The sequence below is a fragment of the Octopus bimaculoides genome, chromosome 3 (genome assembly GCF_001194135.2).
Source record: "Octopus bimaculoides isolate UCB-OBI-ISO-001 chromosome 3, ASM119413v2, whole genome shotgun sequence".
NCBI lineage: Eukaryota > Metazoa > Mollusca > Cephalopoda > Octopoda > Octopodidae > Octopus > Octopus bimaculoides.
In genome coordinates this window covers 108,147,271-108,174,791 of record NC_068983.1, presented here as the reverse complement: position 1 = coordinate 108,174,791, position 27,521 = coordinate 108,147,271, and the positions used below count along the sequence as shown (strand labels likewise).

The 27,521-nt window shown below is 31.4% G+C and overlaps 1 protein-coding gene across 8 annotated transcripts in view; it reads left to right on the top strand.

The window, feature by feature from the left end:
- Window positions 1-27,521, top strand: part of LOC106874729 (uncharacterized) — a 379,303-nt gene that overhangs the window by 90,362 nt on the left and 261,420 nt on the right. For 2 of the 8 annotated variants that reach the window (XM_052966435.1, XM_052966436.1), the window contains exon 1: window positions 19,478-19,504. The exons of 5 other annotated variants lie outside the window; for them this stretch is intronic. In XM_052966435.1, coding sequence (XP_052822395.1) covers window positions 19,493-19,504 — 12 coding nt within the window. In that variant the 5' untranslated portion in view covers window positions 19,478-19,492. Of the gene's footprint in view, window positions 1-13,082; window positions 13,109-19,477; window positions 19,505-27,521 lie in introns of those variants that run through there. One more of the 8 variants, XM_052966443.1, reaches the window with a different exon arrangement.

Genomic DNA, 27,521 nt, shown 5'->3' with positions numbered 1-27,521 from the left:
TAAATGAAGAAAATGGAGATGATAGAAAAGATTTTCATACAGATATTTTTATCTGAAGTCATTCAAATAATACATAGCAGTTCTTACCTACACCTGTTTTGATACAGAATTCTTTAATTTCAGAAATAGAATTCCATATACGAAACCAGTGTATTGCATATATTCCTCATGGAGAATTTTTTAAAGAAATTTAACAACATGTAGGCTAACATTCAACAAACTCAGAAATGTTTGTTTTCTTTTTAACACAAGTGTTCCATGGAAACCTTCATTGCAACATATTCACAAAAACAAATACTTTCTACACATCCTTACTCATGCCAGTGTGATACACAACAGTTCATTGATGGTTTTATGATAGTTGAAACATAGACATTATTGAGAGAAAAAGAATAGTGGATAAAACTAGTGAATGGGGAAGAACGTTATAGATTAAGTGTTAAAGAGAGAGCAGCTAGACATGACAATTCATCGAGCATATGCCTGTCGATAATAATACAGTTTAACGAAATATATATCAAACTCCACCCAACTGAATTCAAAATTGGTATGTTAATCAATGTTTATGCAAATACACTGTCTATATGTATCAAGCAAATACAAATGGGACCCATATATTGCTAGATTAACCTACAGAAAATAAACACATGCACATATATCTACATACATACACACATCTATATATATGTGTGTGTGTGTATATATATATATATATATATATATATATATATATATATATATACATACATATATATACACATATACTCATACATATACAAATATATGTATATGTATATATATATGTATATATATATATATATATATATATATATATATATATATATATATATATATATATATATATATATATATATATATATATATATACACACACATTTTATTCAAATATAAATATGTCTAATATAAGCTATTATCAATGATTACTACAAACCTAATGATAGTTCCTAAATGTCCATTTTGATGCATGAACACAAGAAAATCCCATTTCCATCTTAGTATTTAATAGGCTTCTCCAAACTTGAATCAAATACAGCTCTTCTAAAGAAAAAAAGCAGAAAAACTTACCAATTAAATTTGCTAAGGCTACTGGAAGCAGACCTATCATTATTATTAAAGGTGTAAATATGGTTAGAAATACGTTTTTTAATAAAATTTTGCATTCCACCTATGTAAACGTAATTTCTACCTTCAGAATATACCGCACACCTGTAAACAGCATTTTTTCAGTTATAGTAATTCTTAAACAAACATTTACTTTTAACCCTGCAGTCACAAAAAGTATTATCTGTATCCCTCACATTATTATACTGTTTCCCATCTTTACTAATTAGATTTTAATTGTTTGTTCAAAAGGTTAGGATGGGATTTCACTTAAGTAGCTTCCCTTTGTACATTAGATGTCCTACATTCACTCTATTCTCTTATGTTTGTTCTGTTGATATTAATAGAACGGCATTTACTACCATTACAAGTTTTATGAAAAAAGAATACAATTTTCTCTTGTATAAATTACTAAATACAGAATGACCAATTCTAAAGTGCCTAGGGTTAATAATATCATAGTAACTCTTTTCTTTTTTTGTGAAGTGTTTAGAAAATAATTTGTATAACGCACCGACCAAATTACCCTTAATCTGCTTAGTGAATAGAACAATAAACCAAACAGTTTCATTCTCATTAGAAGATGCATTATAACCTCCACATTTACGAACATTATCGGATATATAAGGTGTTTGCTTTCTAATCTTTTTACTCCCACCCCTGACCTTACTAGAAAGATTAGAAGAACTAAGCAGTATATTGTTTCCCATAATTCACATATCCTGCTTTTAATATTGTTTTTTAATATTCTTAAATTTAATATTTTTCAATTTATTTCTGTTCCTATTTCCTAATTATTATTTTCCAATCCATGTTTGTATGGGAAACAACTAGGTCATTAGAACTACCAATATTATTAGGACAATATACTAATCTCTGTTTATATCCAGCTTTGCTAAGTGTGATGTTATAGTAGTTGGCATTTTTATTGAAAATCTCTCTATTAGATGATTAATTTGAAATTCTTTTGAAAATATCATAAACTAAAAAGTTCTTCACAGAACCAGGATGGTTGCTTTCAAAGTAAATATACCTAAGACTAAAGTTTGTTTTATGGTATGGTTGGTATTGACCTGTAAAAAAAATTAAGATTAACGTCAAGGAAGTCCACCGATTCATGCTCATTTTGAATCATTATAGAAAGTCCAAAACTTTTTAAAAAACCTGTGTAATTTTTTCTTATATAGCTCTATCTTTCTATTAGACATGTTCCTAACTGTAAAAAGGGCTTCATCCCTATAAAGACTTCCTTCCAGGTTAGTAAAGTCCCTACCTAGGGTAAATTGAATGTAAATCCCAACTAAATCTGTAACTTTAGCAGAATCAGCTGATTCCATTGCCATATCAAATTCATCCATACTATTAATCTTAGTCCAATACTTATTTTCAAACTCTATTTTTGTTTTTCTAGAGGCTAAAATAATCCTTATTTCATCCATCTTGATATTAGAGTTATTTTTCGCAAATATGAGAGTTTTATTTAAGACGATTTGGTTAATTGAACAGTAATAGCTAACAATATCCATTTGCATGAGCTTATTCCTACTATTAAATCTAACTCTATTAAACCAATCAGTTACCTCATAGTTATTAGATAAGAATTGCAATCTTATTTTTACTTTAAGAACAGGAATATACTTATCTAAAATTGCTTTAGTAAGTTTACCCAAATCAGATTTACCTGGGCAAATCAATCTAACTTAAAGGCTGTGATCTAAGGACTGTGTCAAGTTCTCATTAAAGGCCTGTGATATGCAGGTCACTGACTGGGAGAACAATGCCTGTCATCCCCACAGATGGAGGAAGCAGGTTAAGGAGAGGATCAACACTTTTGAGAGAGCACATATCCAGCGTGAAGAACTTAAGTGAGCTGCGCGAAAGCACACAGCTCGTATAGTGAATGGGGAAAGCTTGGTGTGCAATGTTTGCAGTCGTGTATGCTTGTCAAGAGCACGGCTCATTAGCCACCAACGGAGCCACAAATGCAAAATATAAGTTAGTCCTAGAGCGCACAATGTTCCTGAAGGTCAGCAATGGTCTTCCTTGGTCACGAGTGGATGGCCATCATGTTTATATATATATATATATATATATATATATATATATATATATATATGTATGTTTATATATCTATATATATGTATGTCTATATATGTATATATAGATATGTTTATATATGTATATATATATATGTTTATATATGTATATATATGTATGTATGTTTATATTTCTATATATATGTATATATATATATGCTTATATATGTTTATATATATGTGTGTGTGTATATATATATGTTTATATATGTATATATATATGTGTGTGTGTGTTTATATATACGTTTATATATTCTTTCCTCCTCATTTTTAGATTACATGATTGTTGTAAATGAGTGTCACTGTGATTGAAGCAGGTTCATGTCTTTCTAATCTACTATGAAAATATACCCTAACTAGAATCATATCTGGCTGTAGAAACTCTGCCTGATAGTATTTCATTTGCCTTATTTGGAAACGTAAGCAATAAAACCTTAATGATAATGATGGTAATGACTATTGCATTCAAGTAGTACTTTGAATCAGGGTTCTTACATATCACAATGCCTTGTGCTTCAAGTCTTTCTGTGAATTGTACTGCATTGAGGGTCTTTTATTATGTTTTTGATATACTAGCACATTTGCATGCGCTCACACAGAAACAATTCTGAAAATTGTTTAGATGATTTTGATAAATGACTTAATGTAAATCAATAATTTCTGCCAACCTTTCTAATCAATTGGCTAAATTTCCTTAGAGATCATCTTTGTATTGTCAATTTTAAATCAGGAAATGATGGATTATCATGCCTGTACATGATGGAATATCATGCCTGTACATGGAGTTATTAAAACATTTTACAGAGAAGCCTTACCTATGAATGTTTAGTTGAAAGCAGCCTGCTTGTAATATTACATTTCAACATTTTCTATTCAAGTTTCTTACACTAGTTCTAAAAGGAAATAATTAAATTTTATAAACATATCCTTCAGCAAGCTAAATTAAAATCCTTGATTTGCATCACTCAGGGTAAAATAAAAATGTGCTACTGTTGCCCAGTCTAGCATTTTTGTTACTACAATACAGTTTTTACTGATGTTATGATGCTATTTTTACATGCCAGGTGAGACCATCAAGTTTGCAATGCTTCCATTTTCCTTGAAAATATTTGACAGATTTCAAACCAAAACAAATTTATTAGCTAAAGATCAACCTTTGTGAAAATAAATCATAGTAAAAGTTGTCAGCTTCAGTTTGTCTTATTATTATTAATGTCAAATCTTAACGTTATTACATTTCTGTTTCTATATTGAAAAGAAAAAATAGAGCAGAAAAAGAAAAAAAAAAAATGCCTAAGCAACTAACAACTGCTGTTATTTTCTGTTTATTTTACACTATATCTCAGATTTGCTTCTTTATCTTGTTTATTCTTAATTTATTTTCTGTTTATTTTACAATATATATCAGATTTGGTTTTAATTCTTGTTTGTTTATTTTGGCTCTTTTTGTTGTCTTCTTTTGCTTCTTTATTATGCAGGACCGAGCAGTAATTCAAACTAGAGATCATAAGTTGAGTTCTTTTGCTTTGCGATTTTTTTTCATCTCAGATTATGGTTTTATGTTTGTTTCTGTTATATAGTACAATGTATTTAATTCCACATAACTAGGTTATTATTGACCATATAATGTAGCCATTGTTGGGGTGGTGCAGTGTTTATTATTTTGCTGAGTCTGTTATTTTACTTCTTAATTCTACTAGCTACATTTCAAATGGCTGTGGAAAAGAGACTACAGGAATATTAGCTTCTAGAAGCTGATAGCCTACCTAAGCAGACACTGATCACAACACACACACACACACACACACACACACACACAAACTAGAAAGGTCCCATTATTTCATTACTGTGTGTGTGTATTTGTGTGTGTGAGTGTGCATTTGCACTTGGATATATGTTTATATTTGTGTATATGGGGATCAGTTTTTGTTTTAACGATGTTGTATTGAAACACAACTATGGTATAATTTGATTTTTTTTCTTCACTGGCATCATCTATATCTGCATATCATTTGGAATGAAAAAGTTCCTAATTCCATTCTTATCATCAATGGTTCTAGAATATTTAAGCCTCATTTTCAGAATGTAGAATTGTTTTTGACTTCTGTACTACCCTTCTATGATTGATCGTATATCATCATTTAATATCTGTTCTCCATGCTATATATAGAAGGAAGTCATTCATCATTCATCCCTGATAACGTGACTGGCTCACCGAAGGTGCTGTTTGATGAGTAGGTATTCAATGGAAAGTCATAGTACACTGCTATCTTCCTTAGAGCCAAAACAAATCAACTGCCAAAGAAAACAGAAGAAAAGAAAGGATGAAATTTGGTTAATGTGGCATTTATAGAGAACTAACTTACCTGTTCTAGCCATCAACCTTAAACTATATAGAGTTGCTATTATGCAAAAGTGTTGTATGTCCAAAACGTTGCTTTTTCAGAAAACGAAAAAATATTTTCACCATTCCATAGTAAAACCGTTGTACTACACTTTGGCAATTTTTGATATCTTGGCATCCAAAGCAGCTGGAGACATGATAGTTTGACCAAATGAACCAGCTATTGCAAGCAAAAATAAATATTGAAGAAAACGCATTTGGCCAAATTTGGACATGTGACAGTTTAAAATAATTGCAACAATATATAAAAGAATTGAGGAACTCCAGATGAGGACCCATCTATTAGGTCACATAGTTAATAATAGATTCTGTGGCAGATTGAGCAACAAGTATTTTTGAACTTTGCTTATTTTCTTGGTATTTGGAGTTTAGTGTACTGGTATTCTGTTTTTGGTTATTGCTATTGCTTGTGGGTGATCAATGTGTAGGTTTTATTCAGCTTACAATGACTAGAATTTAGAATTTATTTAAAGTTTGAAGTAGTTGAATAATAGTTTTATTGTGCTTCCATTGCAAATTTGGTTTCTTCAGTGCTAATGGAATGATGTTTTCCTCATTAGTTTGAAGATGTTTTTGCCACAAGAGTGTCACTACAACAATGAAAGGTTAGTTGGACTAGGTGTTTGTGTTTCTGTTCCTATTTTCCAGTCTAATATTTGTCTGGTTTGGTGGCTCTTTGTAATATTGTATCATCTTTGTTAACTTGCTTCTTGACAGGGCTTTTTCATAATATGAAGTTTGGCTTCTTGGGTTTCAGTTTTGAGATTCTAGGTAAGTTCTTTGTGAACAAGCTTTGCTTATGTCTTTCGGGTGGTTTGTGTGTTACCAAGTTCCATTCCTATGAACTGCAACAGAATATATATTCTAAAACATACTGGATAATGTTTGAAACCTTTTATATGAGTGAAATGAAATTGTTTAATTAAGAAAAACAGTAAAAATACTGGCATTGTAAAGTTTATTTGTTTTTTGTATTGTTCTCTTTCTTTTTTTATGAAGGACTGTATTTTTCTTAAATATATTAAGAATCTCCTAACATTTAGCAAACCTCTTTAACTTACTGATAGAAAAACTGAGGTCACCAGTGATTATGAAAATCAAACTAAATTAACTAATTTCACCATGGTTACAATGATGGCCATGTGGCTGTGTTGTTTGCTTCATAACCAGCTGTATCTTGGTTCAATCTTACTTTGAACTTTGAGTGTCTTCTAAAATAGACTCAAGTTAATCAATGTTTTGTGAAAGAAATTTGTAAATCGGTGACTGACCTGTTGGAAACCTAGAACTAATGATGCCATTGTTCATAAAATGCATGACATGAAATAGGAAAAGAAAAATAACCATACATAACTGATCATTGCTATAGTGACATTATATACTTAATCAATGACTGTGATGCTTTACTTCTATCATATTTAGCCTTTATTCCTTATGATGAACACCATTAAACCAAATGTAAAACTATTGGCAAAGCAAATTCATAAACTGTTTTTTTTGTTCAAAACTGCAGCTCAGTTCACATTCTTATGCTACTAATGCTCTTAAGAAATGCATGAACACCACACAATCTGATTCTCCTACCTTATAGATTTGTGACCTTGCGCTTAAGTAGAAATCAATACATTTGAATGCCTTAACCTCACTTGATAATCATTTCATATATTTTGTACAACTTCTTGACAAATTCAATGCTTTCTAGGAATTTAAAACATTTCTGCTATTATTGTATCTCACTTATCTTTTAAGTCGACCCCCTTTTTCTCCTATTTTGAATTAGCTAGTAGAAAATCAGGTAATCAATATTTCATTGAAGTTTTTTGTTTATGAGGCTATTGATTTCTGATTTTTTTTTTTTTTTCTATAGAAACTAACTCCTCCAAAATACTTTCCAATCCCATTCAATAATGTTGAGCATATTTGTAAGTATGCCTTTTCATATTAGAGAAATGTAAACTAGAACAGAAGAAATACTTATACATACAGGCCAATTATCTTATAGTCTCTACTGCAGCTGTATCTATTGTTATTGCACCGTTATTAAATTATTTTAAAGTACAGTTGGTTAGTTACTGAATTGCAGCTTCCATGTCAAACTTAATACTAATGATAGCAATAATGATGATGATGATGATGATAATAATAATAATAATAATCTTTCTTTCTGCTATAGGCACAAGGAAAATTATGGGAGTGGGCATATTGATAACATTGACCCCAGTGTTCAGCTGGTACTCATTTTTTTTTACCTCAAAAGGACAAAAGGCAAAGTTGACCTCGGCAGAATTTGAACTCAGAATGTGAAAGGTAGACAAAATGCTGCCAAGCATTTTGTCTGGCCTGCTAATAATTCTGCCAATTTGCCACCTTGATAATAATTAATAATAACAATAACAACAGCAGCCATAATAATATTTATTATTATAATGATATTCAAATATGAATTAGAAGAAGCACTAGTGTTGCAAACATTATCAAACACATACAATGTATGTGCTTTGCTTATCCATTAGTAAGCTGTGATTTAACATGGTGGAGGTGACTCTCAAAGTGATGGGTGTTAAAACATCTGATGTCATCTATGTTTTCCCATTTTTGTGGATTTTTAACATTATGTTCCTGAACCAAACTGGAAGTGAATAGCCTGTCCATGACTATATGCAAGATAGTGTAAAAACCATCTGCTGGTAGGCCCAGATGATGCATACATAGGCATAAATTCAAATATAAATTAGAAGTGGTGTCAGTGCTGTAAACATTATTGAATACACCACCACCACCACCACCACGACCACCACCACTACTACTACTACTACTACTACTACTACTACTACTACTACTACTACTATCACTACCAATAATGATAATAATAATAATAATAATTATAGAGGAACAGTAAGCAAAGATATAGACAAATGGCTGAAGGACATTGAAATAGAATGCCCGGTAGAGCTCCTACAGAAAGTTTGTCACTTATGGACAGCAAGGATTATCAGGAGGATTCTAAGCACTTGAAAGAGCCAAACCAAAATAATATTTATACCTGTACATGTTTAGTCTTGGTATAAAAGACGGGCTACAACAAATATTCTGCTCAATATCACAGCTTTGTTTGTCAGTTACCTTAGATCGTTTAACGTCCGCTTTCCATGCTAGCATGGGTGGACGATTTGACTGAGGACTGGTGAAACCAGATGGCTACACCAGGCTCCAATCTGATTTGGCAGAGTTTCTACAGCTGGATGCCCTTCCTAACGCCAACCACTCAGAGTGTAGTGGGTGCTTTTACGTGCCACCGGCACGAAGGCCAGTCAGGCGGTACTGGCAACGGCCACGCTTGAAATGGTGTATTTTATGTGCCACCCGCACAAGAGCCAGTCCAGGGGCACTGGCAACGATCTCGCTTGAAAGTTCTTACACATGCCGCGGGCACAAGTGCCAGAAAGGCGACACTGGGCACAGGTGCCATCACGATTTCGCATTAATAATAACAACAATAATAAAAATAATAATTATACCGTCCAGCATAAATAAAAGTCAACTTCATTATATTTGTGAAAACTTATTCTAAAATTAAATGAGTCAGCTTCCTGTATGAATGTTTACATTTGTACATCATTTTTCAACAAAAAATTTCTAAAAACCTTCTGGAAACAATCTGTTCATGTAATTAACAAACCCCGAAAGTTTGTTGTTTTGGCAAAAAAAAAACAGCACAAGGCCTGAAATTTTGTGAGACGGAAATAGTCGATCACATCAACCCCAGTACTTGACTTGTACTTAATTTATCAGTCAAGAAAGGCAAAGTTAATCTCGGCAAAATTTGAACTCAGAACAAAGCTGCAGAATACTGATAAACATTTTGCCTGGCATCTTAACAATTTTATAATAATTTAATAATAATGATGATTTCTACCATAGGCAGAAGATCAGAAATACACAAGTCGAAAAAATAATAGACAAAATCAACCCAAACACTAATAATAATAATAATAACAATAACAACAATACCTTGATGAAGTAACAGGCACTGGGTCTCATGGTTTCTGATCTTAACTGTTATCATGTATATGTTTTGTCTTGGTATAAAAGATGGGCTACAGCAAATAATCTGCTCAATACCACAGATCTGCTTGTCAGGTGCTTGACCATAACTAATTGAGCATGTTCCTTAGTGGCTGATGATATATGCATCTCTGATCATGAGCAGAAGTAGTGGGAGAGCATCATAGCCAAATGCTGAGAGGAATTCTTTGGGGTTTGAATAATTCACCTCTGGAAACATGGGTGTTTCATTCATCATCCTTAAACATCTTTATTCAGGAATTGAGCAGGATGGGCTATTCAGCTTGAAGAAAATTCTAACTGAACTCCACCTGCAAGGTTATGCACTGTTTATCTTGATATGAAATTCACCATGTTGCACACATATGGTAGTGATGCATATGCCTGGTGTACCCTTATCAGACAGGTAGTCATGATGGGTATACTGTGTTTCATATATTTTACCCCAGTGTCACTTTGATGACATCGACTGCTCTCTCACTTAATAATGATGATAATGATAATAATGATAATAATAATAATAATAATAATGATAATAATGATAATGATGATGATGATAATAATAATAATAATAATAATGATTATCATCATCATCATCATCATCGTCATCATCATTATTATTATTATTATTGCACTAGCACATGCTAATTTTTATTAATATATGTTTTATCTTGAAGTTTGATGACAAGTCTGTTCAAATCTGAAGAATCTTTCTCAGAATTCTTGAGAATATAGGATGGTACTTTTCTGCAGGTTAACAATGCAACTTTCAATTTCAGTCTCTTTCAGTCTTTTAGGTAGCATTTTGGGTATTGTACCAAGTACACCAATTACAACCTTGCTGCCTTGGTCTTACACAACCGCCTCGGTTCTCTGGCTAGATCCTGATATTCCTCAGTTTTTTTGTTTTTTATCAATTTCTTTGATATCAACTCTCCTGTCATAGGGAATTGCAAAATCTATGATCTTACACTGTTCATTTTGTCCCCTATGATAATGTCCAGTCTTCTTTCTTCAGTGATATGTTCAGTCTTTACAGGGAAATCCCACAAGATCTTGTAATCCTCATTTTCTGTCACAGCCTCTGGTTCATGTTCAAACCACATTTCTGCTTTTTGAAATCATTCCAATACTCTCTTTTGCCTACACAGTCATGTCTGCATTTATACTCCTTTTGCAGTAGTATTCTGCACTTGCACAAAAGGTGATTGATACTTTCATCTCCTTTCCTGTAGTTTCTGTATTTGCTGTCTGACTGAGTTTTGTCAATCCTTGCCTATATCAGACTTGTTCTAAGGACTTGTTCCTAAGCAGCTATAACTAGCATTTCTGTTTCTCATTTCAGGTTCCCATCTGTAACATGAGACAGCAGTCTTCTGACTTTCTCAGTTTGTTGCATAAATTGGCCATGTAGTTCCATCTTATTTCCATCTGTTTTTTTTTCTATTGTTCTTTCCTTTCTTTTTGAATTCTCCTGCTGTTTTGGTCACTTTTTGGGTATCTCTGGCTGCCAATAGTGCTCTTCCATTACTTCTTTTCCAGACCTAGTATTGCAGTATTAACCATATCTTCTGCATTTAGTAATTCTCTGCTACTTTTCTTGGTAGGTAGAGTCAGCCAGTATTACTTTCAGGGTGGAGTGCATTGTGCATTGTGGAGACAGTTTTCTCATTCTTCCATCCAAGTTCTGTAGCTCAATCTTTGTCCATTTCAGAAAAGGAACAGAGTATCTCAGTACAGTTATAGCCAATGTATTTATGGTTTTAATGATGTTTTAAGCACCTTCCTAATTCTTCTATTGCACCCTTCAGTAACTTTCTCTCTAATTTCTCCTTCCATTATTCTACTGTCTTGTAGCACTCCAACGTATTTGTGCCCCTTGATTATTATTATCATTATTATTATTATTATTATTATATGAAAATTCACAGCTTATTTTACTGGGTATGAGGGAAAGTGTCAGCTGTCCACAGCCAGAAGACTAAGGTGACACTTGTTTATTGGTCATGCTTCTTGAACCCTGTGAAGAATTCTTGCAGCTCCAAGCAATGCTAATTTTTGTAGCTGTTCTACCTTCACACTTGTGCCGATCTTTTTCAGTCATGTTGGTAGTTGAGTGCTGATACTTCCAAGTGCACCAATTACTTTTGGTATCACATCTACTCTCTTCATTGACCACAACCTTCATATTTCCTTCTTCAAATCGTCATAGTTGTTTATTTTTTCTTTTTCTTTCACATTGATCCTGTTGTCACTGGGGCATGCTATATCAATTATCATACATGTTCTTTCTTCACCGAGGCATGCTTATTATTGTTGTTGTTGTTGTTGTTGTTGTCGTTGTCGTTGTCGTTGTTGTTGTTGTTGTTGTTCTTCTTCTTCTTCGTCTAATTATTATTATTATTATTATAAGAAACTATATGATGATTAGAATTCAGATGGAGATTAAATCCTGAACTTTAGGAACTGCTGCTTTTGGATCTACAGAGATTGAGTAGGAAGTTATTTCATTAAGCCATGTTAAAGACAAGTAAATCTGAAGTGAAATAAGTCTATGAGTTTATTTGTAAGTTTGATGATAATTAATAGAACTGGAAAAAATAACTTTTTCAAGATGATGCACAGTGCCTACAATATCTGAAATCAGCCCTACTAGAATTGTATTCTAGCCATGGTTGAATGTGATGCATATTTTGTAACTTTGTCTTTTTTTTGACATTTATTCTTTAGCTTCACATGAACATGATTAGCATGAGAATTTTGGAACAGTATTAATTATGATCTAATTAGGATGTAAGATGTATTTATTTATCTGCATTTAGATTTGTGTATTAATGTATATCTTTACTTTGCATCTTCAAACCAATAAAGAACAAAAAAGATTATGAAAGACTGATTGTGATTGTTAGTTTCTGATTCAGTGTAGGGTGTGCTGAAGTTAAAAGGAACATATAGAGAAAGCAAAGCAAGACTGGAAATTAGTAATTTAGAAACAATGAAACTGTGGGTGTTAAACAAATTGTGTGATTTATCCACATCAAACTAATAATGAATATTATTAGATTAATGGAGGCATTATATGGTAACCAGATTATCAAATGGTTATGCTGAATGTACCAAACGAATTCTTTTAAGTGTGAGTGTTATAGAAAAAGATCTACGTTTGCTTTAAAAATTGAAAGATTGTTTTGAATGGTATTTCATGACAGACATTCATTAAAGAAGTTTTAAAATGAAATCTTGATTTATTATCTATCAAATGAAATAATTTTGTTTTATTAAAGATATATTTTTGAAGTGTGTATACATACAAATTGTTTTCCTCTTTAATATATATTAGACATAATCAAATTTTTATATCTTTTTCTCTTTTTCTTTTTTGCTTTTAGGTAAGTCTTATACACGTTTGCTGTTTTCATTGGTAATGTATACATCAATTTGCTGTTTAAGATTTTAGTAAATGTGGCATTTTATGTTTAAAGTTTATAATAAAAAAGAAATGTGATATTTTTCTTTTATCTACTAACTTTAATGTACTGTGTGCAATAATTTCAACTTAAATTTCATGGTATATCCTCTTTAAGTTTTAACTATTATAACATAATTATAATTTATGAAAGATGTCTGAATAATTTCTGAAATTCTGTAGCAATGAATATCATTTTAGGTGATGGAAAAAGAATACATATAAGCTATTTTATGCTGATGCAACCAGCTTCTTTCACATTCAGTTGCAACCTATTACGTATGATGCAATTAAATGTTTTTGTTTTTGGTTTCTCAATTATTAACTTGTGCTTTTCACCCAAGTTCTATTGAAACTTATTTTAATAATCATTAAGTTATTTTCTTCTATTTAATACCTGTTTACTAAAACTACTATTCCCATGATTTTTTCCAACACTGTTATTTTTTTCTATAATAAAGGTACAATTATTGGTAACTTTGTAAAAATCAACAGAACTGAGAAAATGTATTGAATAATAATATTCTATTTGTTTTTTGTATATCTTTATTTTGGTTCTGTTCAATAGTTTAATACAAAATTATTCTTATAACTTATTTGTCTATCAGTAAAAGACACAAAATTTCTCATTGGCCAGTTATTTTCATTTGATTGATTAAAAAATACCACTCCAGTATGTATATTCTTTTTAAAATAATTACAGCATTTCAGTAATTTAATAAAAAGTGATTTGGTTCCAATAGATTTTTCTTTAAAGAGCAGGACATTTGTTTTGTAGGGTTTTGATTAATGATCACTGCAATATTCATATTTATTACATATCACTAAAATGTCATGTTCTCTATAGTAAAGATTGATTTCTGTAATGAATTTGTAGTATTGAACAATTGCTTATAGTATTGCTTGTTCATAAAATATTTTCAATGGGGTTTCAGCAAGCAGCAGCTCTTGCTATGACTTACGTCATAGCATTACATGTTCATTTGAATTTTATTTCTAGAATAGATCTCTACCAATTCAAGTGATGTGTTATTGTTTAAAGATGTGAAATCTATCAAGGTAAAGTACAAACATGTTGGAATTATAAATTGCTCAATATTTTTGGGAAGTAATATTAAAAGTTGATTTGAATTTTTTATAAGTCTCCTCAGTTGCCTTAGCTGTATTATATTCATTTAATAACTTACAAATCTAACAACATTCAAACTATATGAAAACCTGATAAAGTTTATCAATAGGCATAAATTAAAATGAGTCAAAATTATAACACAACACCTATATAAAATTGGATTCAATTTACTTTTCTTTTTTCTGAAAAAACATTTTGCTGAAATTTTAATAACATTTGTATTGGACAAAGAATTAGAGATGCTTTAGACTTTCCAGTTTAGAGAAATTAAAAGCAACAACAACCAAGAAAAAAAAAGACAAATAATCCCAGGTTTATTTTTGTTTTATTGTTATTCTGATTGATATGACATAAGATATTTAGCATAAACTTTTAATGTTACACATCTTACCTTCATTCAGATAAGCAAGTTTACTGTTTTACATGCAGTAGTCTGTGGCCTAAATATTTTGTTCTTTTTTAAATTCAGTGTTAAACAATGTTTAATGGGTGAGCATATTTATATGTAAAAGCACATTTCTTGCATTTTTCAGCCATCTTATCCCACTAATAATTGGCATATGGTTGATTGAACAAGATTTAAGCAATCTCATTAAAGATTAAATGATACTATGATAACTTGGTGAAATAGTTTATGACCAGAGAGTATTAATGCCTAGCTGTTTTACAACATTGAACTTTGAAGTAATAGCATGTTGAAATAGAATTCAGCTTTGTATAAATTTGAAACAAGGAGTTACTTGTCAATCATGTAGCTTCTATCAAGTACCTCAGTACAGAGCTAAGGCACATGATGGGTAAGCTAAATCAGGACTAGTATTAAGTGCTCAATATATTCTTGTTCTGTTCCTTTATTTTCTTAAGTTTGCTTCCTTAAGGTTGAATAGAGTAACAATATCTGCAAAACCAGGATGACTTTCTATTCTTGGCATCTTAAGTTGAAGAAATGAATATAATTTTGTAGCAATTCTGGCACAAGTTTTGACTTAATCAATCTATACAATATATTGAGAAGTAGAAATCTGCCTTCTTTTTATAAAAAAAATGATTCTTTATCTGAAGTTTTCTTTCTCAGTTCTTTTATTTGGATATTATTGCAACTTAACTTTGTAAGAAGGTAAGCAATGTTTGTGCCGTAGAATGCAAGAGTGCACATATAAATATATGCATCACTGCTAAAGGTTTAAAAAAAATTTATTCTGTTTCTTCTTTGTTTTGTGCTGTGCGGAAATACTTGTTTACTACATCTCATGATAGGTTTTGAAAATTGATTAGTAGACTAGATAACAAGATGAGAAGAATGATAGTTAAACAGTTTTTTGTTAATAAATGTAAAGTATTAATGACAGGATCCTGAGCCTAATCTAGATTACCAAAATCAGATCTTATTCTGTATAGAAAGTGTTGAATTATATGTCACTTAACCATTATATAGAAGTGCATTTTATTGTAGTTTCCAACATACTTTTTTGTGTGTCTGTGAGACATTCTGTATATAACTTATACTAAACATCTTAATACTTTCTGTTGGCCTATATTTACAAAAGTATGGAAAATAATTGGCAACATAAAGATTGATGACTTGTTCTTATTGTTAAGCCCCAGGTTAACCCATATTGAGCAAATTTATGTTCGAAAGGGTCCAAATTGTGATCATCCTTTCTGTTTGAAACATAATACATCCAAAAACTATCTTGAATATATTGTACTTCAAATTGTGATGGTAGGGTATTTTGAGAGATTTTTGACTGCTATTTCTAACAAGTTGAGCAACCCTTTAGAGGCTCCTACATTAGCACTTGACTCTCTCTCCCTCTCTAACCACAAGTTGATGATGATCAAATATGCAAAGTGACTTTACCTTGCTCCAAAAGGTAGCTGTAGTTGTTATATATTGTTTGCATGTCCAGTAGGTACCTACTAATACTATTTATGTATTAACAATGTACTGAGAGTGAGACAGAAGAAACACTTCAGTGACTCATTATGAAAACTCTCATATAATTTCACAACAGCCCTTCAGACAAACAAAAAAAATATATATTGTTAAGCTATAGTCACTGAGGAATATGCGTCTAAGACCAAATAAAAACAAAGTACTTGTTAGTAAATAGTCACTTAGAACTCAGCTTTTAGTTCTTATGTACACTAATACAAAAGAGTATTCCTTGCCAAGCTTGGTCCAGAGACTGGTGGCTGTATTTCTTAATTGGTGGATAAATAACTATTGTTGATGATTTTAAATACATATTCATCAGTTACATATACATATAAAATTTTACTCTATAGTTGTTTTTATTTGGTTATGATTTTTAATTCTATACAACAATATAATTCTTCCTAAATTTTACAGTTACCTTACCCTTTTCATTTTAGTTTAATTTCAGTTAAGCAAAACTATGTTTTTTATGTAGTCTAAATGTATGACTTCACTTGATAAAGATATGGAATTTGTTTGGCATTCTCATAGTTAGACAGGTATTTTAATTTTCTCCAGAGTCAGCACTGTCATATCTAATTAATACATACTTCTTTTGATTAAAACAAAGTAAAAATGCACATGACTGTTTACATGCATGTGTGTGTGTTTTAACAGTAGTTGCCTTTTTATCTCTCTTGCATCAGGTGAGTGGATCTACAATTCTAAAAACTAATGTCATCAGTTTAACACTTATTTTCAGGTCTTCTTTGGTTTTCTATTTCTGGTTATTTCTATTTCAAATTTGTACAGTATTTTTTCACCCACCATTGGCTAAGACCATCATATGGCTAAGACCATCATATGGCTAAGACCATCATATGGCTAAGACCATTAATATCTGATTGTATTCTTAAAATCACTTACTTTTAGCTTACTGAGAAGAGTGTGAGTCTGTGCATTACTTGTGAATATCATTCAAGACACATTAAGTTACACAAAAGACAACTGTCTTTTTATGGATATGTGGTGTTAAGAAGTTCTGTGTAGTGACAGTAAAATGCATTTATAGTTGCAGAAGGTGAAAGAGGATAAAAGAATAAGGTCTCAGCATATTAGACCCCACAATGATGATGACATAAAAATGAGATGATTAGTGATACATGTTTTTGCAAATATATCTAACAAATTGATGTTAAAACAATAAAAAAATGCCTATGATAACAGCTAACAAAATAGTTACCTGTTCAAATGTTAGTTTAACAATTGTAGTGAACACCTGGGTTGAGTTTGATGAATCTGGTTGCTTTAGGCTGTCTTTTTTCACAACTTCTATGATTTCTGTTAACATTTAGTGGTAGGAGGGGCATCCAGCATCAAAAGCAAATACTTATTCCATTATTATGAAAATGCCCTAAACTGCATAAACTCTCACCCATTTTAACATGGAAAAAATTAATGTAAAATGTGTGCATATGCATATGATTTACTGTAGACTGTAGAATACAACATTTGTCATTTAGCAAACTATAAAGTAGAGATGGCTTCCACTTTTATACACAAGTAAAGTGCTGGAAAACTGCTAAATGCTTTGAAATGTTAACCATTGTTGGAGAGTTAACTCTGCCATTATTTTTACTACTTTACATTTTACCTTGGTCAAGAAGTTATTCAAAATGTAAACAGGTTTAATCTAATGGACTTTGTATTCCCAAACTTTACAAATTTCTTAACTAAAATATTTATCTATGAAGAAGAATGTTTGTGTACATATATATATATGTATCAGTGATATTGTATATGATATTGATTCGCAAATAACTGGTCAGAATGTTATTATTGGTGTTGCACCAACCATTGCACCTTGACCATTCATGGCTTTTTAGACATACTGACTCGAAGTGCATGACCTATTTTATGCTGGAGGTACATAGAATCTAAGTTGGCTCAGTCATGGTATAAAGAAATGGAATGAAACATCATGAAAAATATTATATCATTTTTTTCAAGAGTTATTTATCATGGGTTGGAGTGTTAGCCATGAGTAAAGTGTGTAAGCTAAATGTGTGTGTGTATTGTTCCATAATTCAAAAATAGATATGTCCATGCTGCCAAAATGAACTTGCACTCATGGGAGCAGCATCCAAATTTAGGAAAGCAACCAGTCCGTGTAAATCTTTTAGAATGATTTTACTTTCATCTAAGCATAGCTTGCACCTTATGCTTCTATGCTTCCATTCAGATGTGGCCCAGAATGTTCCAGCAACTTCCAGTTGATTTTGTGCACTCTATTACTTATGATGAGTGTGCTTTTTTCTGACGTATGGACAACTAAATCATAATGTGTGTGTGTGTGTGTGTGGTGTCTTTAGATAATCTGAAAATAATATGTGAGCATGTTGATCAAATCATGATTAAATACTGAAAGGTTGATCTATTTGACTTATCCATTATCACCTCAAAAATATAGAAATATAAGTATAATTCTCCTAGACAGGGCAGTTCTAAACTTGATATTTGGTTTGTTTGTTATATCAAGCAAAGCCTTTACAATCTGATGTGCAATTTTTGTTTATTGTTTTCTGGAGTAGTACTAGGTTGAAGCTTTGCAGCCCCTATTAATTTGAAACAAACTAATAGAAACATTGGCTTTCCAGTATTTCAATTCATCAACATGAGTAATATTGCATATAGCATTCATTAAAATAGTAATTAAGTATTACAGTGATATAACATTATGATAGGGAATAAAAATTTATCCAAACTGCAAAAATATACACATTGTGGTTCACTACTGTTGCATCAATCATAATAGCTTAGATCTCATAAATGATTATTTTCCCTTAAAAATATTATCTCTTTATGATTATTTTTCATGCAACCATATATATATCTCATTGTTGGCTCAGCAGAAAAACAGCATGTGCAAACTTCCCTTATACCATTTTAGAGTTTCTTTTATTATTATGTTACCTGTAATGGTTGAAATGCATAAAAACACAAAGGCTTTTATTGTTTCTCTCTAAACTGCTGTCATTCATATAATGAGTGAAACACTTGTGCAAACAGTTTGTTATAGTTGATATTTGTACATTATTTCATTGTGGGAGGTAGACTATTGTCTACAAAGAATAAAAGACTATTATACAATTTGTGGATGTTTTCATATTTCTCTTTGAAAGCTAGTCCGATCAGATTAACAAGAATTTATTGGGAGAGAGTTTGGTCAAAATACAGATGTTGTAGTTTTATTGAAGTATTGAATAAGAATTCTCTTTACAAACACACATGAATGTCCATGCATGTAAGTTTTTATCTGAAATTATTATAAATTCTAGTTTGATTATGCCTCCCCAAAATATAGCTTATGTTTTTTTTTTTGTGTCATTTTCAGTATATTACCTGTAGTTTATAATGAGTTCAAAAAGATTCAACAATTGAAAATTATTTCTTTTTTGTACTTTGAAACACTTCTTAAAGTTATTTTTCTTTGTGTGATACAGTACATTGAAAAGAAAATGTGTACATGTTGTGTGGTAACTTTTTGGATCTTAGTACAAGTGTTTTGTTGGTGGACGGACAACTGTTGTGTTATTACGTGTCATGTTAGCATTGTCTAAGTTCTCATTGCTGTGTATTTGGTGTCTTTGTGATATTATATTTAGTTGTAGATTGTGTATCTATTTTATGATTATATTCATGTCCTTACTGCTTTTTGATACTGTCAGTGATTTAAATTACATTTCTGTATAGTTTTTGTTTTCTTTTATTGTTTTATGTAATATTTGGGTTGTTCAAACACAAATTTCATCACCTTATTTGTGGAAAATGATGTCAATTGTCCTTGACCTGCTAAGTGTTCCTTGATTCTTTGTTAATAATGTTGATAATTTTATCCCCAATTTGTCAAATGCTCCTAGATGTTTCATTAATAATGTTGATAGTTTTACCAACTTCATCATCTCTTACTACACAGTTTTTTGTCTGTAGAAGAAAAACTACCCTGTCTTCTCTTGATTATTGTAAAAGAAGAGCTAAGGCAGAGATAATGGCAATGTTTACTCCAGCACCTAGCTCAGTTTTATAAAGAAAATATACTAATTTTATTAATTTTTGTTTTTAAAATATTCTGTAAAATATTGTTGGTATGTGTTCAGAATTTGAACCTGATTAGAGTTGTGATTAACACCAATTCTAGTTTGTTGAATGAGTGCTCCTTTGTGAATCTTTTGTCATCTGAACCAATAAAAAAAAAGAAGCTTATGAGTCCAAAAGATGTGACCATTTCCCCTTCATTTTGTCTGTACATGCTGAGCCAAATGACTGGAGTCTTTTCTTTCCTCTTTAAATTCATGCACTTGTTTGGCTAAATCTATTCTAGTAATGTGAAGGAAATTGAAAGATTTTGCAGCAGAAATAGTGCAAACCTTCCGTCAAATATTGCTCTTTTCATGGAAGACCAATATGTATTCATTTGGACAATTTTTGTCTCCATTTGCATTTGAAATATTCTTAATATGAGATTTTTGCTGCACATTCTAGCATACAAATTTTGCTAATATCTCATACTTTTTTCTTTATTGTTAATAAAGTTGTTATGATGTCTGTTAACTCCTTTACTCATTTACTTTGGCCTTCATTAGGAAAAGGGTTTTTAGGAATAATTGTCTCTATCAGGCCTGTGAAATCTAGTTTAGGCTTCAGTTCAGGCTGCAACACCAGATGTTCTTGACACCTCTGAGCCAAGGGCTCATTGTAGGCTGATAAGTTGATAATAACTTGGTTGTCATTATTAACTGTCAGAAGGGTGATATTATCATAGCTTAATCTTCATCATGTCTTAATTTGCATGCTGGCTTTACCATTAGTTTTATTTTATCAGTTCATAACTTGTGAGATAACTTATAATTCTAATGATCTTTAGTTTTTTTATGTATCTATTCCAAATGGTACACAGTACACTTTTGTTATCTAACACACATTGTTCCTTCTCATTATATATTGAGACCAATGCATGCACATACTCACAGATCCTCTCATACATGTACTAATCAGTACCTCTAATAGCCAGCCTTTCTCTTTGTTTACAGTCAGTCTCTCCTGTCCATATTGCATGCAAATTTAATGGATCTTACTTGTTCTTATCCAGTTGCTGTAATGTTACTTATCACAGACATGTCACATATCTTTAGTATCTAAAGATGATCATCACATAGAACTTAAATTCACAAACCCCATTGGTTTTTATCTCTTGCATTAACTAGATTACTATGTGCAGGATATGATTATTTTCTTGTATATTCACTATACATCGTTTTCCTCTGTTCTCTGTTTGCACATCATCAAGAATGACTACATTATTGATTTTTCAGTACCTTTTTCCACCAGGTGTACCAGAAACAAAATTCCTTTATTACTGTCATGATCAGCTTGAAACCTTTTCATTTAGGCTTCTGATATTCTATAATTTCATGCAATCTGATTGGATAGGAAAATGTTAACAACAAGGTTAGGTATTGAATTTTCTTTCAGTTTTTCCATTGATCATCAATCTCTATCACTTTCTAAGTTGACAAATGTAGAATACAATCGTTTTCTATTTTAGCTGAGACAGGTTCCTAATACTGTCTTTCTGCTTGTGGTATAAAATACATTTGTAATGCATGAGTTTTTATTTTTAACACAAAATTCTACCATCTTTATAACTTCATCTTATTTTATTTTTGTTGTTGTTGTTGTTATTAACTTTATTATTTATTTTTTGTTTATTTTTTGTTTTGTTTCTAAAGCTCTCATACTTCTAACAACATTTAACAGAAGCAGTTTAATATTATATTGACATCTCAATGACAGTGGATACCCTACTACTTAACTATCCTTATAATGTGATTATTTAAGTCAGTGCCCAACAGCACTGATTCAACTGTACTTGATCCTGAAGTTGTTAAATGTCTTCATTTCTCTTTTCTGCATTTCTAACTATTTTATTAATTTATTAATAGTCAACCTTTGTGATCACTAATACAAACATTGTCTGTTATATGTATCAAATATTTTAATATATTTCTATTTTCTTTCATGTTTTATTTTTTTATTGCAACTCATCATCATCATCATCATCATCATCATCATCGTTTAACGTCCACTTTCCATGCTAGCATGGGTTGGATGATTTGACTGAGGACTGGTGGACTAGGTGGCTACACCAGACTCCAATCTGATTTGGCAGAGTTTCTACAGCTGGATGCCCTTCCTAACACCAACCACTCCGAGAGTGTAGTGGGTGCTTTTACATACAGTCAAAATAATGTGTGCACTAAAATGCTTATTTAACCTTGATTCTTTGCAGACAATTTCAAGTCATTTATATAGAGGTTTACTTTATGTTGTCTACATCTAATGATGTATATATGTCCATGTTTTAGCTATTCATAATAGCAGTTTTAAAATCAGTTATATTACCACAAAAAATAAGGAAGACAAACTATCACCCTGAAAAATTCCTCTATTGGTCTAATACCTCCTACCTTTTCACCAGAGTAGTGTAATTTTGCTTTATTTCGGCCAGCTGAGAGTCCCTGCTACTCTTTCCTTCTCTAAGCATGTTAAAATTATGTTCTCTAAGCATGTTTATTATGCTAAAATTAGGAATCCTGTCATTGTACTTTTTATTAATCAATCAGTTCTGTGTAATCCTGTGATCTTGGAGTATTAATTTATCCTAAATACGTATATCTTTCCTCTGGTATCCTTTCTGATAAAGCGATGATGTAATCTATCTATCTATCTGTCTGTCTATCTGTCTGTCTGTCTATCTGTCTGTCTGTCTGTCTGTCTGTCTGTCTGTCCATCTATCTGTCCATTTGTCTATCTGTCTGTCTATTTTTCTGTCCACTTTAGCTATTATAACAGTCAGTTATATTTTTTGAAAGAGACAGGTCATTAGTTAAGGAGCCCACAGGTGATACATATTGACCTTCCAATTTTTATCAGATCATTTTATACCATCTTAAAAAAGGAGAGTCACATTGCATAGTAGGAGGGTTACAGTGGCTATACAAAAAGATGGAATAATCAGGACTGTAATGCCTTTGGATATAGATCTGTTTGATCTAACAGGGCCAAATACCAACAATATGTTGTTATTCTAATTGTTAGCTGTATTTTCTTTTTAGCTCCCTTAAAGTTTTCTGTATGACAGAATATTGTTTATTTTCCCAGATATTTTTTCTTATAATAAGAAGTGAATTTTGTTTATTACAAACATTCTTGTAATTCTTCAATACCATGGGCTTTCCTGATCATTATTTTATTACAATTTCATAATAAGCTGATGTTTTGTCATAAAGTCTGCTTGTTTATTGCTGGCTGTATTTTCTGCAGTATTTAGCATTTTTTTTTCATTGCTCTATATTTTGTTCTAATGCTGTTCACATTCTTCAGCATTAAGGGTGACCTTTTCATTGTTCCAGTCCATGTTTATCTTGTGTTAATACCACCTTTGTTGTATGCAAAACATAATTCTGTCTGTTATATTGTGTGTCCTATGCTGCAATATTTCACTTCAGTTGTATGGGCTATGAATCCTTACTTAAGGTTACAAGTTTTTAGAATTTCAAGAAATCAAGCACTGCAATGATTCTTGTTCTATTCTGATATCTCTGCAACACACTTAACTGCTAATGCAATATTTTGAGGTTATTGTGATTCATCTCTTTTACAAAGAGTTTAATTTTTGTTAGTGATTTGTTCATCTTTCCAATTTCCCTGCTATGCATATTCAAAAGCATTTAGAGGCTTGTTCATCTGTGTTAGATGATCAAGTCTAATGTAGTATTAATTTTGTCTGAGATTGCATTCAACTTTTGTTTTACACATCTTTACTTTTCCAAGTTCTTAATCTTTGAAATTTTCCTCTTTAACTATGTTCTGTTTTTTTAAGATATATTCTCTTTTGTCACTTCCTAATTTATCAGTAGTCAGTTCACCTTTCATCCTAATTGATTTCTTAGGTATATTATCTAGTTTCTTACTATTTTTCATAGTTCAGTTTTATGTCATTATTTTTTTATTGTTACTTTTGCTTTCTTATTATAAAAAGTGGATTTTCAGAATTAGTAGAGTTTCAAACAAAATGCCTTGCAGTATGTAGTAACATTTTTGCACCTTCTGGGTAGGAAGCTTTTCTCCTTACCATGTTGATAGTATAGCTGTTAGTCAAATACCGTGGCAATTTGATACACTATTCCCTACTCTAAAATTCATTATTTCTAATAATTGTTTTAAAATTTCAGCACAATGTCTTATTGAACATTTGTTTCAACAAGAAATCTTATTCTTAATTTTCAAAATGCTGTTTTTGATTATATTAACAGAGTAGTTAGCAAATATTTATCATCATGGATAAAGCTTTCACTTTTACATCAATATCCATGGACTTTGGTTTGGCTTCAGTTCAACTTACTATTCAACTTACTATCACCTATCAGCATAGAAGTATCATCTTTTATTTCCTCTGAGACACAACACTCTCATCTCATATCTGTGTCTCATCTTTATATTCCATCTCTTTAGCTTACTCTTTTTACAACCAGCAATTATTTGACTTCTTCTAATCCTACATCAGGGAAATGTATTTCAACTTACATCTCTCTAATGCCATAATCTTTGCTGACTTCATTGCACACAAATCTCATTAGCTCTAACCCTATCCTGATACAATCAAAGATAATGTGAATGTGAAATAGTTAGACTTCCTCAACTATCTTCACTGTTCAGCGTCTTTATACTTACATGTATCCCTGACTATCATAGCAACTACTATAGCATCCTTGACCTCTTCCTCATATTTTCCCAGCCATTGCTGTTTCTGCTTTCATCATAGTATCTGAACACAGCTTAATCAACAGAAACTACATAATCAAAACACAGTCGTTACCAAAACACAATCGATACCAAAGAAAATATCTTGTAGCAGTAGCCTCTTTCCCTACCCTTGAATAATCCTTTCTACTACAGACTCAAAGCCTGAAATTTTGGGGAGAAGTAGTCAATTACATCAACCTCAGTACTCAACTGGTACTTATTTTATTGACCCTAAAAGGATGAAAGGCAAAGCTGATCTTGGCAGAATTTCAACTCAGAATGTGAAGACAGATAAAATACTGCTAATCATGCCTGGCATGCTAATGATTATTTTCTACTCTAGGCACAAGGCACGAAATTTTGGGGGAGGGGGCCACTCGATTAGATTGACCCCAGTACGGAATTGGTACTTAATTTATCGAACCTGAAAGGATGAAAGGCAAAGTCGAGCTTGGTGGAATACGAACTCAGAAGTAAAGACAGACGAAATACCGCTAAGCATTTTGCCCAGCATGCTAATATTTCTGCCAGCTCACTGCCTTCCTATTCTTGAATAATACCACTAAGACTCTCACCTTCGCTTCAAATGACAATCTCACAATTAATGATTAGCCTTCATGGTGACCACATATGTGTATCATTGAGTGGGAAGTGCATTCCAAAAACTAGGTTTTCTCTTCACGATTAGACTCTACAATGCAACACCTAGAGTATTCTTCACATATCTTGGATGTAACAGCTACTTCAGATACAGATTTTATCCTAGATATTTATTTTATAAAAATAGCCATTCAGTTGATGAACAAAAGTTCATTCACCAACTCAATCAATAACCCACTGAGATGTTATTCTTATCTCTCTACTCTTCCACTGTCATTATAAGAAGATATGTTCCTTCAGTCTAGCTAACTATGAACCACCTCTACCCAAGCCCACCTTATGTATGGGTGTTATCACCTCTCGTTAATCCACCTATGTATCACCCAACAAAACCCATATTGGTTTTCCTCAAAGCATCTTTTGCGGGGCTGCTATTTGCTGAAAACAGAGTCTCTACTCATATATTTCTCTACTTATATTCCAACAGAACATCAACTACATTGAGCTCATAGACTTGCGGGAGAGAAAACCAAACATTTGCTTTAAAATAAACATCTCAGCTCTTCTAAAGACAAGGTATTTCTCACAGAAAGTACTCAGTAAGTTTATATAAACATAATTCATGTAATCATTTATATAGCACGTATAGAAAATTACATGACATAAATCAGAAATGACCTCAAGAAATCCAATGACACTGCATAGAGAATAAATTCCTGGTTGATACGCATACTGCAAATTTTCCCATATATGAATGTACCAAAAAAATTTTCCCATGTATGAATGTACTGATGCAACATGTGAAGAAAAGGTAGTCAGTATGTAGTCCACATTCAAGTTATATCAAACAAGCCTAAATATGGATGGGTTACTGTGAACATTTCGTCTCCCAAATTTCAATCATACATGTGTGTTTGTGTGCTAATATACATATATATATATATACACTTATATATACATAACATATATATATATACGTAAATACATATATATACATATATATATATACATATATATGCATAAATACATATATATACATATATACATATATATATATATACACACATATACATATATATATACACACATATATGCATATATATATATATATATATATATATATATATATATATATATATATATATATATATATATATATACATATATACATATATATGCATACATAAACACACACACATATAGTGGAACAAGTAAAAAGAATACAGAGAAAAGCAAAGATATATACATATAATTAGATGATTTGATGTGTAATTATGAAGTATAAAATTCATTATTATGAATCATTATGGAGGTTCATAGTCATGCTGGTATCGTTAGAGCTGATCACTGAGTTTGAATGAACACCAGTTTCCAAACAGTGTTTGCTGTAATAGTACCTGAGGGAAAAGATTCCATGCAAGGGAGGTAAGCTGTTCTGAAAGTCATGCAATTAAGGTAGACAAAAATACTGGAATATGAACGGTGTATGAGATGTATGGAGATTAGTGGGATTAAATATCATCCACAATTCAACATGAACAAAACTTTTCACTCAGGTACTTATTAGACCCAACACCATTTGGAAATCAGTGTTCATTTAAAGTCAGCGATCAGATCTGATGATACCGGTATGACATTGAATCTCTATAATGATTCATAATAATGATTTTTATACTTAATAATAACACATCAAATCATTTAATTGTATGTGTATCTCTTTGCTTTTCTTTGTTTTCTTTTTACTTATCCCCTATTTATACCACGTGTAGTCTCTTTGAAACCTATTCCTATTATATATAGACATATATATATATAGGTGTGTGTGTGTATATATATATATATATATATATATATAT